This window comes from Mizuhopecten yessoensis, unplaced genomic scaffold, assembly GCF_002113885.1.
Source record: "Mizuhopecten yessoensis strain PY_sf001 unplaced genomic scaffold, ASM211388v2 scaffold7669, whole genome shotgun sequence".
Classification (NCBI taxonomy): domain Eukaryota; kingdom Metazoa; phylum Mollusca; class Bivalvia; order Pectinida; family Pectinidae; genus Mizuhopecten; species Mizuhopecten yessoensis.
This window is the reverse complement of record NW_018407163.1, coordinates 1,125,226-1,142,639: the sequence shown is the minus strand read 5'-3', so window position 1 is coordinate 1,142,639 and position 17,414 is coordinate 1,125,226. Positions and strand designations below refer to the sequence as shown.

The 17,414-nt window shown below is 34.6% G+C and overlaps 2 protein-coding genes across 3 annotated transcripts in view; one reads left to right on the top strand and one right to left on the bottom strand.

The window, feature by feature from the left end:
* Nucleotides 1–144: 144 nt before the first annotated feature.
* On the top strand, nucleotides 145–9,712 carry LOC110454106 (alpha-N-acetylgalactosaminidase-like). Its single transcript, XM_021503470.1, has 8 exons — nucleotides 145–227; nucleotides 1,492–1,659; nucleotides 1,999–2,173; nucleotides 3,883–4,054; nucleotides 4,910–4,995; nucleotides 5,311–5,475; nucleotides 7,495–7,707; nucleotides 8,018–9,712. Exons 2-8 carry the CDS (start codon nucleotides 1,505–1,507, stop codon nucleotides 8,273–8,275), a joined length of 1,224 nt encoding a protein of 407 aa, XP_021359145.1. The 5' UTR covers nucleotides 145–227; nucleotides 1,492–1,504; the 3' UTR covers nucleotides 8,276–9,712.
* A 2,461-nt stretch (nucleotides 9,713–12,173) lies between these two features.
* Nucleotides 12,174–17,414, bottom strand: part of LOC110454092 (transmembrane protein 232-like) — a 23,374-nt gene continuing 18,133 nt past the window's right edge. For both annotated transcript variants that reach the window (XM_021503441.1, XM_021503442.1), the window contains 4 exons: nucleotides 16,560–16,741; nucleotides 15,917–16,137; nucleotides 14,859–14,952; nucleotides 12,174–14,285 (listed from right to left, as the gene is read on the bottom strand). In XM_021503441.1, the coding sequence (XP_021359116.1) occupies nucleotides 14,112–14,285; nucleotides 14,859–14,952; nucleotides 15,917–16,137; nucleotides 16,560–16,741 (671 nt within the window). In that variant the 3' untranslated portion in view covers nucleotides 12,174–14,111. The remainder of the gene's footprint in view (nucleotides 14,286–14,858; nucleotides 14,953–15,916; nucleotides 16,138–16,559; nucleotides 16,742–17,414) is intronic.

Below are 17,414 nucleotides of genomic sequence, written 5' to 3'. Positions count from 1 at the left end.
AATTCAAAACAACAGTTGGGTTTATTATAGAAATTATATAAATACACAATTATGTAATAAAATAAGTCTTTATTTGAGTCAACTGATTAGTTTTAATTTGTTGACATACATGTCTGTTTCGACATAAAATCTGCAATTTATACTGACCAGAATATTGTAAACTTCCGGCAGCTGACTGAAGTGACTGACTGCTAGGCACATAACAGCATAACTGCATAAGTCTATAGGTAAGGTGGCAGTACCCAAATCGGATCAGTACCCAAATTGGATTACATTTTGCAAAAATACTTGTAAATCAATAAATGTGTCACCAAATCAGTTATAACAATGATGTAATCTTAGAATAGATAGCCATGCACCATTTTTTTTTAACTAATGATTTGTTTTTAACTGGTTTGGTGATCCGATTTGTGTACTGTCACCATAGATGCGGTTTGTATTCTTATAGCTATGTATGTATCTTAGACATTAACAGTGCAGGTCTCGAAGATGTGAAGAGAGCCTTTTCAGCTGCCCCCCCTCCCCCCCTCTTCTGGTTCAAACGATTCAACTGTTTGGATCGCGATAAAAGAATGAGGCCGTACTGGTATGAACTATAAACTGGTAAAAGGCAACAAAAGAATCCAGATCCCTGCAGGTAACATTGTAACAATAAAATTTAGTGTCTTTGAAGTTGCATGTCTCTCCTTTGTTATCTTCAAAGAACATGTATCAGCATAGTGATTGGTCAGTTTTTTTAACCTGTCACCAATCAAATAGCTAGCTACTTGTAACAGACAAAATGCATAATACTCAGGTAGTGATGAAGAAAATGACAATAAATATAAGCAATCAGTTTGATATATTTTGTCAAGATTATTGGGAATATAGTCATGAATGGACTCTGCTAAGTTTTTATATAATCAGCTTCCTTAAACAATAGTACAAGTAGCTAGGATTAGTAAGTGAAGTAGATGGCTCTTAAAAAAAAGTAAAATATTGACCTCCAATTGTGACCTTGATTATAGAATGAGACTCCAATTAATGCATGTATGGCATGGTACATGATCTGGATAAGTGCTTGTTACAATTGTAAAAGTCAAGGAATAAGAGGGGGATTCTACCTTCCTGAAAAGCTAGCTTTTCCAACAATGAGGTATGACCGCAGGAATCACCAACTAGTTCAGCAACATAGAGTGTGGCCACTCTTTACATTTGGTTGAACCAGCGTTACTGTGGGATCAGGGGGTGCCTTGTAAGGCCAGTTCCCATTGAGTAGAGAAGGTACATTGATACACAAGGAGGACCCACAGGGTTCCCTCACAAAGTCTTGAGACAAGACTTCTGGGAGGGGGGAATAGAGTGTTGGCCAAGGAATAAGAGGGGGAAATACTTCCTTGTTGGCAATTAAAATCCAGACATGTGCAAAAAACATGATGAAGACTGACAGACAGCTATAAGTAGGTCTATATATCAAAAGAGATCATGCAGTGATTATGTTTCTGTTTGTAGTTCGGGGGCTGCCATGGAATTTTTTAATCTGTTTGTCCTGGTGTTCCTGGTACCTGTTGTCAGGTGTTTAAACAATGGGTTAGCCTTAACTCCTCCCATGGGCTGGATGCAGTGGGAAAGGTTCAGATGTAACTTGGACTGTAAGAATGACCCAAAGAACTGTATCAGGTAAATTCACCAGACATAAAATAATCATACATATTATTGCTACAACCTTTGTTTATCAAATTAAAATTGTGTACCTGGTAATATTCATTAAAAAATTGCTAATATAAATTGAAGGACAATTTTCTCTTTCATGTATTTATATTGATTCATTATATTATACATACTTGGCATGTTGATTTTGAGAAAATCTTTTCAGAGCGTAATTTAAAAGTAAAATATATTTCTTTATTATGCATATTGTTGATATTTTATTGGCATCTTTTCTTGAGGAGTTAATTATTATGTTTAGCCTTTTATCAGCTCATTATATATTTTCTGGTTAAATTGTAAACATTTCAGTGAGGAATTGATAATGGAGATTGCCAACAGAATGGAAAAAGATGGCTACAAGGAGGCTGGCTTTAGCTACATTTCTTTGGACGACTGCTGGATGAGTAAGCAGAGGGACTCACAGGGAATCTTGCAGCCTGACAAGGACAGGTTCCCACACGGAATGAAATACTTGGCTGATTATGTATGTATTACCCTTTGATCATTGTAGTCACAATCTATTGGTCATCACTTGACTATCAATTATCAAAGACTTGCCAATGTTAAGAGAATCTCAAATCTGTTCCCATTTCAAGGGATTTTATATAACAAGTTTTATATGGGATTCTTTCTATCACATGTTCTACAAAGTTACCTTTAATTTTTGTCAACAAATAACTTCGAGCAGGAAACCAAAATAAAGTGCCACCATGTTTGCCTTTGTTGCAAAGTGGTGACGCTATCTCAGGGAGGTCAGACATTGAAATGTATAGCACACTCACCTTTCACTAAGACAGCCCGGTTTAGATTTCTGAATTGGATGTGAAAAGGTATGGTAGCATATGCTCTGATTTCCTCCCACATTATGGTGCCCTTCCATCCAGGCCAACAAAAGTGATTTAAATTCAGTTGATAAAAGTTGATAGATAATTTTTGTAAGAGAAATAAGTTAATAGTATATTTATCTCAATGTTCCATGTGGCATTTATAAATAGTAGGTGATGTTACATTTCAAAACTTTATTTCATGGTTATTTAACACTGCATGACAGCTTCAGTGTGTGGTCAATGTTGATTGTGATAACTAGGATGATGTATTCTATTATTTAAGGATTGAACTGCATCTTTTTAATGGTTATGTTATATGAAACATAGTTATGTTGAAACATATTTCACGATGAGCAAGCGCGCATTATAGCATATGTTTGAATGAAACTTGTGTTTTTTGCTATCATAAATGTTAAAAAACATGCATTTCATTCCTTATATTTACATTAAAAACAACAAAGATGATATCATTTTATCGTCATTGAAGTGTCCTTGGATTTAAAATACATTTTAAACAAACTGCTATACCAATTCACATAAAAGCCATTTTCACAGGAACAAGATCAGGCTTTCTATTGCTACTAGTTCTGTCAGGTGCTGAATGTCAGTCAGAAACAATCAGAAATTTCATTCCTAATTTGAATTTTGCGTCATGTCATGATTGGTCCTGATTACTCAAATAGTTTGTTGGAAAGATCAAAACAGTGTCTGATTGGAAAACGTTCACTTGCTATTGTCCTTGTTGTTATTGGATTTTAACAACCTTTTTAGTTGGTATGTTTATCAAAGGAAACATAAATACAATGCCTTAAAGGTTGTATATCTTTTTGGTTGGAAGGGTATTAAAGTCTTGTATAATCTCCTGCACATCAAGATTTAGTAAAGATACATTTTACATCTAATTATAGACCATAAAGAAATAATTCATATGACACTCCTTGAAGATGAGGTACATGAAGATCTGAAATCATTTGATAATTTGACTGCGTTATAGAGTAATACAAATAATTTACATGTACCTTTAAGTACCTTCATACAATAGCTTGATTGCAATATCCACTGACGTCATCAGCCAGGACCACCACTCATGGGGCGTTCGGACTCCTATCCTGGAACGCCCTAAAGGTGGCGAGGCGACAGTGATTGGCCAAATCACTGCCTGTCGGTGGATGGCATCCAGCTCTGTCGTCTCTCCTCCACCAGAGCCAATTAGACGACCTCTCTGCTGCTGTTTAAACGTTGATTGATAACACTAAATAGACTAGATTGATGTAATCTGATGGCTTGTCCATACTTTCAGTCTGTTTATATTCTGCAGGAATATCTAAGCTATGATGCCTTCACTAAATTCCATTTGTTTCGACAGGTTCATTCTAAAGGTCTGAAGCTAGGGATCTACCTAGACATGGGTTTAAGGACCTGTAAGGGTTACCCAGGTAGTAAATTCTTCATCCAGAGGGATGCTCTCAGTCTCAAAGAATGGGGAGTGGACATGCTCAAGATGGATTGTTGTGAGGGTGGGTCCGACATGATAACAGGTATGTAGTGTATACAAACTCCAGTTGTTAACAAATTCTGTATAATGACAAAAACCTGGTTCACTTTGTTCATGTGCTGCAAAGTGCCAAAGTTAGAGGCGAGACGGACCAGGTGTTACTTTTCCACCTTAATATAAAGTGTTTGTGTTTAAGTTAGTTTCACTGAAAGTACAAATGCTAGACCAACCAAATTTGGAACATAGATGCATTTTCGGTAGTGCATCTCAACCCATGTATCAAATGTTGGATGCGGCCTACCTTTCATGGTCCATTGACTTTGTCAGCATCTCCATCAACATTAAGTGTTTGTGTTTAAGTTAGTTTCTCTGATATGTGCATTGATGGTCATAGGTGAGACATATCAATCGGAATAGCTTGTATTTCCTGTAAATTACTGAAGAGCAGTTAAATTGTTTTAAGTGGTTATTAGTTCCGTCCAGGTGAGCTTATGCTGTGGTGCATCGTCTGTCCGTCAGGCGGCAACTTTTTCTTTAAACCACATCTTCTCAATAACCCAGGATGCTGATATTTTGCAAATAGCATAATAGACTTAAGGCTACCAAATGTTTTCAAATGAATAGCTTTGACTCTCTTTCAAGGTCACTGAAGTCAAATATGTTGAAACATTTAAGCAACTTATTCTGTATAATCAAAAGGCCCAGCTGATGTTCATTTTATTATTCAACCTAACTTTACTGACACCTGTTTTTATCAGCTTCCTTAAATATCTAACATGCATGATTAAATGGCCCCAGAATAATAATCCACTTTGTCTGTAACCCTGACTTTATGATCTGTGACACAATTTACTGAGATGATGGAGTTACATGATTATAAGTGTACCTTTTGTTCCAGGATATGAAGTGATGGGATCTTTCCTAAATCAGACAGGGAGACCTATTGCATTTTCTTGTAGTTATCCTGCTTGTATTGGAAAGTTGGTAAGTACATTATGAAGTAAGAATGAGAGTTTCGCTAATTTAAAGTTTAAAGTTTGTTGCGTCGCATGCAGTTGTAAATTTCATACATTAGACTGATGATTGCTAAAAAAAAATCCAGATTGATATGTGATCAGTTGAATAAAAGCATGTACCACAAATTAAAATTCACCTCGAAGAAAATATGTGTTGAAACTAACAAGTAAAAGCCAGTGTGCTATAAGATTTGAAGATTAAGTAAAGCTATATACTTTGATTTCTTAGTTTAGAATCGTAAAACTTGATAAACTGAAATCTTATAATTACATTATTTTCCAGTTTTCTGATTATGTGGGAGTGGCGAAACTGTGTAACTCCTGGAGGAACGCCATTGACATCACAGACAGCTGGGAGCGAGTCTACAACGTGATAGAGTTCTATAGTCTAGACCTGTACGACTTCTCCAAGGTCGCAGGCCCTGGACACTGGAATGACCCTGACGAGGTATCAATGTCATATAATATTTCGTAAAAAAAATAAAAACTATTTATTTTACAATAATTATGAAACTAATGTTTTCAGATTAAATTCATTGTTAAACAAAGTTAATTTTTACACTTAGATTGCATGCACGCTATGTAAATCTACCTAATGAACAGATTGGTTGTAGAATACTTCATAGGTTAATACATGGTTGGAGTTAGGACACAATTTTGTTTTACCATAAGTCAATTTATTTTGTTCCATGTAACTTTTCATATAAATTTGTGCTGTGGTGGGGGTCACATGTTAATACAAATCTCTTACAAATATCTGTAGCAAAAATAAGTCAACTATGTTTATGTTACTGTCAATAACACTCTTTAAAGTGATTTTGTTTTTTTATTGTAATATAGATATTTGATTAAATACTCATGTTTCACAGTGAAAACTTGCACTTCACAGGTGAAAATGTTTTGAAAAACAATACTTGTTCAAACCTTAAATTTCACATGGTAAATATGTATTAAGTATTAACACTATGTATCACTGACAGTTGTAATTGTTGGAGACTACAGTCTAAGTGACGGGCAGTAAAGATCACAGTTGGGGATGTGGGCCATGTAAATATGTAATTAATATAACACTATGTATCACTGACAGTTAATTCTACAGTCTAAGTGATGGCCAGGAAGGATCACAGTTGGGGATGTGGGCCATGTAAATATGTAATTAATATAACACTATGTATCACTGACAGTTAATTCTGCAGTCTAAGTGATGGCCAGTAAAGATCACAGTTTGGGATGTGGGCCATGTAAATATGTAATTAGTATAACACTATGTATCACTGAAATTAATTCTACAGTCTAAGTGATGGCCAGTAAAGATCACAGTTTGGGATGTGGGCTATGTAAATATATAATTAGTATAACACTATGTATCACTGACATTTAATTCTACAGTCTAAGTGACGGCCAGTAAAGATCACAGTTGGGGATGTGGGCCATGTAAACATGTTATTAGTATATCACGATGTATCACTGAGATTAATTCTACAGTCTAAGTGACGGCCAGTAAAGATCACAGTTTGGGATGTGGGCCATGTAAATATGTAATTTGTATAACACTTTGTATGACTGGCAGTTAATTGTTTGAGACTACAGTCTAAGTGATGGCCAGTAAAGATCATAGTTGGGGATGTGGGCCATGTAAATATGTAATTAATATAACACTATGTTTCACTGACAGTTAATTGTTGGAGACTACAGTCTAAGTGATGGCCAGTAAAGATCACAGTTGGGGATGTGGGCCATGAAAATATATAATTAGTATAACATTATGTATCACTGACAGTTAATTCTGCAGTCTAAGTGATGGCCAATAAATTTCACAGTTGAGGATGTGGGCCATGTTAATATGTAATTAGTATAACACTATGTATCACTGACAGTTAATTCTACAGTCTAAGTGATGGCCAGTAAAGATCATAGTTGGGGATGTGGGCCATGAAAATATATAATTAGTATAACATTATGTATCACTGACAGTTAATTCTGCAGTCTAAGTGATGGCCAATAAATTTCACAGTTGGGGATGTGGGCCATGTTAATATGTAATTAGTATAACACTATGTATCCCTGACAGTTAATTGTTGGAGACTACAGTCTAAGTGACGGCCAGTAAAGATCGCAGTTGGGGATGGGGGCCATGTAAATATGTAATTAGTATAACACTATGTATCACTGACAGTTAATTCTGCAGTCTAAGTGATGGCCAATAAATTTCACAGTTGGGGATGTGGGCCATGTTAATATGTAATTAGTATAACACTATGTATCACTGACAGTTAATTCTGCAGTCTAAGTGATGGCCAATAAATTTCACAGTTGGGGATGTGGGCCATGTTAATATGTAATTAGTATAACACTATGTATCACTGACAGTTAATTCTACAGTCTAAGTGATGGCCAGTAAAGATCACAGTTGGGGATGTTGGCCATGTAAATATGTAATTAGTATAACACTATGTTTCACTGACAGTTAATAGTTGGAGACTACAGTCTAAGTGATGGCCAGGAAAGATCACAGTTTGGGATGTGGGCCATGTTTGCTGCTCCACTGTTCATGTCTGTCGACCTGAGGAATATCAAGCCATCATCCCGCAACCTTCTACTCAACAAGCGTGTCATCGACATCAATCAGGACCCACTTGGCGTGCAGGCAGAGAATGTGTGGAAACGCCCATGGACTGATGTAATATTTAATGGAATTTTTTTAATCCAGTATATGAAATTTTGCAATCTCACTTTTATGGTGTTTATTATTGATGTGGTACTTCCTGTTACAATAATAAGGAAGCTTTGTTATCATAATAATTTTCCCAAACTAAAGTGATCACGTTTAAAATTAGTAGCACTAAAAATAATTATATTATGCTCAATATCTTAAAATGTAGTTATCCCCTACAAGAAAATATAAATCTTCACTGATCAGATATGAGTTATCACAAATTACATGAAGTGATCAGTAGAAATATTTATATATCTATTTTACCTTTTTTCAGCAAGGAATTGTTACAGGCTGGGTGAAAGCACTGCTGGAGAAAGGAAGTTATGCCATTTCTATCCTGAATGGATCTATCTACGGAATGCCTGCCCCAGTCAATATTACACTGAAGGACTTTGGTTTGACGAACGAAGGAGGCTATAACATTACTGAGACATTTGAGGGAAGGTTCATGGGTCCTTACAAGCTTACAGAACCAATACTGCTAAAGATACATGCTAACGATATATTTCTTGCTACAGTTGCTCCGCTATAATCGAAACATTTAACACCAACAATTAATTGATGTATTCACAAAATACACTATCTCCACCATTTTTAAGGACCAAGTACATGAGGAATATACCGAGTGATGAGGAGCATGCTTCCCTACAGTCACTGTATCTGTAGTACAGTATATATGCATAATTTATAATATCTTGGTTAGTACTCTATTGGGTGATAAGAGAAACCTTATCATCCCAGATTCTATTAACTCAAGGAATTGTCTCTGTAGTCCCCTAATGTATTCAGGAGCTAAATGACATCATTTTCTTCATCAAGTAATGAGATTATTAAAGATTTGTAGAAACCTTTTAAACTTTAATATGTAATTATTGAAACTATATGTAATAGTCACATTTATATCCACCAAGTACATGGTACAGTTTAGCTGTGTGTTGGTTATGTTAGCTTATAGTGCTTAAAACCTTCATACACCAAGAAATATTAATCTAGTCAGTTAATTTGCTTTCTTGTTTAACTATTTGCAAAAATTCTAAATTCTTGCAATATGCCATGTTGTAACGTTTAGACATTAGTTTTACGTAAGCTTCTACCATTTTTATGATTTTAATGTGGGCGGTGTAGGGGTGTATTTCTCTCCACTTTAACACCTGAGCCAACACAGCATCTTATGATCTATACATTTCTGTTTTTGACAATATTTTCTCATGATGCTTTAGTATTTTTGAAACAGGGTTAGTTAAGTTAAGGTTTTTCTGCTTTAGATATCTTGAATCCCTTTGATATATACAACAGGGATCGGTTGTAAAACAACCCTGTAGATCTGAATTTACCACTGTATGTGTGCATGAGTGTAATTAGATGATGTAGTATACCTCCCCTCAGTTTTATAACATGTACGTAGTCTGTGCAATTTTTAATATTATACTACTCACAATATGCTCTCTTCTATGGTTTTCTATATCCTAGAAATTTTTAACAAAGAAGTGCTTTTTATTCCCTTATGCTTATTCCATTTAAAATTATGATTGCCCATGAAAGATCACCACAAACTAACTGTGGACTGCAAATAGCATAGCTTTGCTTCTGCACCCTCATGTACCACAGAACTAGTTTTACTCTCCATGGGTGGGGATATTTTAACCTTGTGATGAATAAACATCCTGTGTATGTGATGTGTTAGGATGGAAATCAGTAAGATTTTAAGAAATCTTCTGAAACCAATTTTCAGGGTATGTCAATATGTTAATTGTACTTTTATATGATGCATAGCTACATGTACACATTTGATAAATATGGTACATACATTTCTATTACAATGTACTAGATTTAATTCTAAGGTAATTTCTGGGCCTGACTGAATACAAGTTGTACATTGAATTTCTTCATCATAAGGTAGCAGTGTACAGTAGCGTACGGTGGCCATGGGTGAAATTTTTGTACAATGAATAACCCCTGTAATATTACATGTATCAAAATATCAGCACTAAAATTGGCATATACATGATGAATTGGACTTTGTGGGCTTAACATTTAAAAAAAAACAAAAACGAATTTGGCTTGAGACTACATTTTTGGCCATTTACAATTCTGTGTCTACACGACAAAAGCTAGCTTTTCATGTAGTCTATTTTTGTACTCAGCACATGTGTAAATATTGTGAAAAATCCAGTTGAACGACCTATGCTAAACCGTGAGTATTTCTGTTACCAGGTAGGGATATTTAATTTAAGACAGTTTTTAAGAAAAAAGTTACTACTTGCGTGGCTCAAATTTTGGGTTAAAAAATCATGTTTTTTTGCATTTTTTGATGTGGTAACCATTGTTTTCACAAGACCCAAATCTGGGGAATCACTTTTTGAAAAAAAAAAAATCTTCTAAAAAACCTGTTTTCAAAATTTAGTTTATAAATATAAATATGTAGGTGTGTTGTGCAGGATGAATCCGCTATCCATGTTTATCCAAAACATGCCCTTTATTTTTAGGGTCAAGCCATTTCAACTGTACTCTGCTACCTAATGATTTCAATTTTCTCATTTTTTTTTATATTTTTATTGTCGGAGAAAACAATATTAAACTGTATAATATAATGTCTATATTTATTAATTACTTTTGTGTGATTTGTGCTTGTTTTGGCTTTATTTTTATGGTCTGTCAAAATGGGGACATTTCAGACCTAATGCTTCAAACAAAAAAATGTAAATATCAGTATTATACGAGTAAATGCTATATTTTGTTACAGAGGCCGATTTCCTTAATGAACTTGATTACATTTGTCATTGAACTGTTGAAAACGTTTCACAATACATTTTATACAAATGTACATGTATTGTAGATAATTGTGTGAAATTTAAGAGAAGGGAGCAAGATTGATATCAAAAAGCTTTTGTGAAACTTGTGTTATCGGAACCAGATTCCAAAGTCCCCATATATTATGTTACATGTTAATGGCACTGGTATGCTTACTTTCAAAATGCCTACAGGTCCAGCTAGTTCTTTGTGGTATTTTCCTCCAAAGTAAAAAAATATGAGTCATCTTATTTACTGTCAGTCTTGCCATTTCAAAATAATTTTCTGTTGTTTAGAAAGATTAATTTATGTAAGATATTACAAATGTTCATTTACAGTGGTCATATGCCATCAAAATGCTGCTGTTTTGTATGTTATATTTTTCTGTTATTTTCTATATTTTTTGAAATTACCAGGTAACTCTTATATCTATTACAACATCTAAATTATAAAATTATGTATAAAAAGTGCAGTCGCTAAAGATAGACCAAAGTTAGATAATGACAAGAAAAATCAATTTCAAAATGCAATTTGTAAATCTGCCTAAAGGCATACATGAGACAAAATGTTTTTACTTTTATATTCCATTGTTATACACACTTCTAGATCTGTGATATTTTTGATGATTTGTAGCAGGAACCAAGGTACACAGCATGTTACTAACGTTTTCTGTTAGATGGGTATATTGATTTTTTGCATAAGTCTACACAATGTGTGAAACACAATCTCATGTCCTCACAAATGTGGGAAGGTCAGGTCCTGAAATATATTGTGTACAAAATGTAGATAGTCGCATGTTTATGAGAAAGTATCAAATTATCACACCAGATTCATAATTATGCTCTACAAGTCTGTTATACTCAAAGTGTTGGTGCATTTCTGGGCCAATCACTACTGAGATTTTACATTTGTACTTACATTCCATGTGACACATCAGTGAGAAGTTCATACAATATAATTGTTGACACTTATATGTTGTCCTTGACTTTCGATGAATTTAATAAAAATTTCAGGAAGTTAAATGTTGTTTATATTGTGATTAGTGGCAAAACAAGAGGCCCATGGGCCTTAACGGTCATCCAAGTCCTACAGTATTAATTTCTGTTGTTGAAATATCTAGTGGAGATAATGATGTCAATCATCCATACCAATTTGAGTAAAAAAAAGTTAAGTATAACTTTTAAGTTCAGTTTGTCAGGACAATGAGTTGATCATTCCTAGACCAAGTTTCATTTAAATTGGCCCAGTAGAACTTTACTTTAAGTTTGAAATAGTTTTTCAAAATGGCCAGCCCTAGGGGCCATATTGGATTTCTGATAGACCTCAAAAATAACAACATTCCCATGAAGTATCAATGAAATACCTTTGACAGTATTTCAGCTTAAATTGAAAATGTAAAATGTTAACGGACAACAGGCGAAGACAGATAGCAATAGGTCACTTGAGCTAAAGCTCAGGTAACCTAAAAATCATTAATATGGTTGAATATAGTCACCTCACCCTTGTAAAATATGAGCCACAAAAAGCTGTTATGATGAAATGGAAAATAAATAATTTAAAATGTAACAAATAGTTTGTTTTTACAGATGGTCCAGTAATTGTCCAGTGAAACTAGAAAAAAAAGCGAATTCAAATTACAACAATGAATATTTTATTTGTTTTATACCATATACAATATCTTGTATGAAAGGCCAGTAACATCTAGCATACAAACTACAGCTGTTGGACGGATTTACTTCACATCTGTTAAACTTAATTCAAAGGACGATAACGACATAGAGCAATAACAAAGAGGTTTAGAAGTGAAAATAAATATATCACAGATAGCAAATATATTGGTCCAATACTTGTTCGTACTATGCGACATATTTTATATGCATCAAATGTGTTCTTTGCAACATACTATTCTACTAAGAACAAGTTTCTGACATGTCATAGTAAACGTGTTATAACAGTATGTTAACAATACATTACATCACTAACAAGATTTCTGTGAGAACCACCACATAAACACCTAGGATCTAGATATCGTGTAACTGACTTGTTACAATAGTACTTTTCCTTGATGTCTATATGTCTTGTAATTCAATACAACAAATTCAAATTAAGCATGGACCATGAAAAAACAGTATGTTTCAAGAAACAAAAGTAGTATTTAAATATCTAATGGAAGATGTTGGTAAGTTTTGACCCACATTTATACCTAGTGTATATAGCTTTCTGATGATTTGATAAAGAATTTTGTATGAAATTGCTCACACTCAAATACATATTCATGTACATTATAAATTAAGCAAGATACAAATTTATGTGATAAAAGTTTCTCTTGTTGTACATTTGGTAAATACATACACTTGTAAGTGGGTAATCAAAACTCTACTGTATTTCATATACCAAGTACACACATGTTTCTGTATCATATCACATAGTCAGGTTTGAAAATTTAAATTTGAAAATAACAAAATTTAAAATGTAACTCAATTTTAATTTGTAGTATTACCCCTTGGTAACATATATATAGGACAGGAGACGAAGATCATTTTAAAATGTAAATGTATCAATATGATTTGTTATTTTTTTATGAGAATTACCAATACCTTTTGTTATCTTGAAAAAAAAGAAATAATAACAATATGATGTGTTGTAAAAATTCTTGATAGCATATATTACTACATAGTACCTGGAGTCCACTCCAGGAGAGACACAAGTCATTGAATCGGTCTGCTTCAGGGGCAGCACCAGTGGCACAAGTTGCCAAAACCATCCAGTCCAGGAATGGTACCATTGACACCACCGAATCAAGTTGCTACAGTCAGGAGCCCAACAGCACTAGAAACATGAGTTGCCAAAACGGTCCATTCCAGCTAAGTCTACATCAACACAAGTCACTGAAAAAGAGTCCACTTCGGAGAGGCACAAGTTGCCGCAACTACATAATTCACAGGTGTCACCAGCGGCACAAATCACTGAAACAGTCATCTATCTACAGGACATATAAGAGGCTCCAGTGGCATGTAGGTTGTAGAAAAACTAAACAGACATGATGTGTGTGCATCGTGTAGATTTATATCTTAGTACCAAAGCATCACAAAATTATGGTAATCTCATGGATACAGCTGGTAGCACCCCTACATCATTCCTCACTAACCAAACAATCCTGGCTGTAAAGGAATTCCATATATATATAGCTAGCTACACCTCCTGTAGATGTGTAATTGTGTCCTCAGCAGCAGCACTATAGTATGGTGAGGTAGAGGTGATTCACATAAATACAACTGGCTATTACATGTTTAATAACATTTTCAATCAGTTCTTGGTTTTGCCTGTACTTAAAACCCCTTTTGTTGATTTCCACTTTTCAATACCTCATACTGTAGAGATGGTTATTACTTATTCTAACAAGCAATGCTCTAGACCAGAATAAATATTTTCTTAATTTACAATTTTTTTTTTAGAATCATCAAAACTAGTGGGGTAGATAAAAATTTGGGAGCAAAGCTTTGCTGAAGGCCTTAGAAATGAGGCAATTCCACACATTTGGGTTTGATGTTCACTGTCCAGAGCACCAAGTGTCCAGCCTAAATGTCCGACGAGTCGACTAGTATGGGACTACGCTTGTTGTTAGCCAGTTTCTGTTCGCGTGTCTCTGCCACGTATCTTTGCCTTTCCTCTTCCTCCCTGTGTTTAGCCTCCAGGTCTCGCTGTCTCTGTCGTTCCTCCTCCTCCATCTCCGTCTGTAACTCCTTACGCCACTACAATAGTACAAACACATTGGTAAAATTGTAATCAATAATTATCACTGTTAACTTGCATCACAACAGGAAATTATTACCTGCTTTCCCCATCATGACACAAAAAACTTTTCCACATGCATCGCAACATTTACAATACATCGTATATTAGATTTATATGATTTTTGTCTATCAAATTTCTTCGATTGAAATGATTTTCATAGATTGTATGATATTCTGTGAAATATAACTCCATTTTCTGTGGCAGACACTATATTTTTTAAGAATTATGTCAAATAACTGACCTACATCTACATTAGAGAAGTAAAACGTTGGTGACCAAACAAATAGTTTTGTGTTTGTTGCCATAAGATGAAAATTTGAATCTTAATGCTAACAAATTTGATTTAGAATTTCAATATTTTTTTTAAATATTCTAGTTTCAAATTAGAAAATCTAGTCAAGCTCTGAACAGCTTAGCCCTGATGTAATTGACTACACAATAATGTTAAATACATGATAACCCCTCCCTGGTGTTTTTTCTACTTTGTTAATATAATTGAAAGTTTAGTGTAAAAAAAATACAAAACAAACCTGATCTTCAACAATCCTTCTCAAATCAAAGCTTGTCCTCTTTTTGAAATCCACCGGTGGTTCATACAGTGCTGTGGCCAGCATGATCTCCTCTCTACAACACAACATGAAAGTACCAGGTAACAGGGCTTCTGAATATATACATCAGAAACTCATCTTTTAACTTGATATTTCTACCATATTTTGAAAGTTAAAAGATACCTAACACTGAATGAAATAAACATTTAATCAGAAAAATAAACCTGCTACAGAGTTCTGAGGTTTAAAAGCAGCCATGCTTAAGGATGACTGGAGAACAAGGGACAAATATAAATGATTAAAGATAATATCTTTAAAGCAGTATCCAATAAAATGTGTGAATACTAGTTTTTAAACTTGCACCACATTAGTGGAGGGGTATTAGGTGTTGTTTCTGCTGACCTGCTAGTCCCTCATCTTTGTTAGACTATGCATTAATCTTCATCAAACTTTATAAGCAGATTCATCTTCACATGTATTACACCTGCATGTGAGGTGTATGTAGGTCACTGCGACCTATTTTTCTGCTTAACTGACCTTGGTTAGGCTTTGCCTTTAGTTCTATTTCTCTAATACACTTGTCCTATAGTGATCAAACTTTATAATTATGTCGATACATCATGAGGAGTAGTGGAGTACTACATCATGACATGCACATTGTCATTACTGAGACCTGTATTGTCTGCTTTACTCAGCACAGATATGCACTTTATGTTAAGCTTAAGTTTCTATCAAAGTGAGAGCACATACTGTATGATTTACAAACATTTTTTTAAATTTAAATGAATATCTGTTGATTTTTCAAAAGGTCTGCATAGATTATGACCTTTTATCTGATCCTATACCAGTATTTACATGTAGACAACATATATATATATGAATTCACATGAAATAGTTTTGATTATATATGTAATAAAATAATAATAATAAAGGCTTTATCTATTCTTGATACCATATTGAGCATGAAGCTCATCTTACATATGGTCAAGATACAATGTATGATAATATTTACAGCTAAACACCTAGACAACAAAACTTACTTGAGGGATGTCCTGTTGGGGAGGGTCTTTCTAGGGGTGATGTCCTGTTTGAGTTTGAAGGGTGGGGAGGAGGTCTTTGGTTTGGGGATGAAGTGGTCTACAGGAGGGGGCAGTGGGGGTAGGTAAATGTTGGAAAGTCCAGCAGCCATCTTGGATCCTATCATCACTGGCTGTGATTGTGTCGCAAATTTCTCAAACATTTGCTCTATGTCAGTATGGACCTGTTAAGAAAGTAATAGGGATAAGTATGTTTATAATATACACGTATCAGCAAGTAAATGACCCTGTGTACTGAGTAAGGGGTGGTCCACCAGAGGAAACAGCAGTGGCAGGAAAATGTTCTAAAGTCTAACCATCATACATTAATATACCGTGACTAGCTGATACTTTTACTCTAGTTAATCCTTATCAGGGAAAGAAATTGACAAATGGATATTTCAAATTTAACAATAGGCTCACTTCTTAAAATGTAGTTATGTGCATCTGTCCAATGTAAAATGTAGAGAGGTTAGGGCTCAATCTGAGCTTTTATTTTTTATTCATTATTAGTCAAGTTTAAAGCTTTAATTTATATATTTCTAATGTATGAGAACGCCTAATGTACTTCTACAAATAATTATAACTGTACAATTGATGTACTGACCTGTCCCACTTTCAGTGCCTCGAGGACACGGTCATCCTTTTCGTGGGAGTGTGCCCTCAGTAGGATGTTCCAAGCCGCTGTCTTCATCCCCTCCTTATTCTTGTCCGCACCAAGACAACGCACAACCTTCACCAGCGACTGTATGGCGCCGTACCGGATTCTCCAGCTCCAATCATTGGGACCTTCAAGGACACCAGATTAGGAATTAACCTACTACATATATACATTGTTTTCTAGTTTCAAGGTGACATTATTGATCAAATAAGGGATCATAATGACTCTTCACTGCATATGTTAGGGACAGTCAAACAAAACCATTATCAAATTTACATTGCTACTTGTTCCCAAAATCAAAACTCAAGAAAACATGATGTTCTCCAGTTTGAATATGAAAGCCTATACTAGCACTAGGCTAATAAATGTTGCTGGGTCTGGTTTATCATAACAAGTTAAAGAAAATTAAACAAAAATCTAGTATAATATCTACATGATATTTAAAAACAAGAGATAAGTAACATATTCATCATATAATAATATGTGAAAACGTTAGTGCATAATGTAATGCAAATGTCTTCTTTTGTCAATTAACTTGTTTTTTTATATGATACATGTACATTGTATGTGTGTACTGAAATAAAAACAAACACTTTATGTACATAGAAAGTGGTTCTCTGTCAGTCAGATTTCTATAAACTAATACATGTACAAGTAAAAATGAGGATTAGAATATCTTAAAGTTTAAAAAGAAGAAAAACCAGAAAATGTCTGTAAGACATAAATGCCCCCGCTCATGGAGCGGACGGGATGGGACGCGACAGGGCGGACATGGGCAACACTATATGCCCCCCCCCCCCC

Coding starts and splice junctions, on each gene's coding strand:
- LOC110454106 (XM_021503470.1), top strand. CDS start 1,505: ATGGAATTTTTTAATCTGTTTGTCCTGGTGTTCCTGGTACCTGTTGTC. Junction 1,660..1,998: donor GACCCAAAGAACTGTATCAG/GTAAATTCACCA, acceptor TAAACATTTCAG/TGAGGAATTGATAATGGAGA. Junction 7,708..8,017: donor GGAAACGCCCATGGACTGAT/GTAATATTTAAT, acceptor ACCTTTTTTCAG/CAAGGAATTGTTACAGGCTG.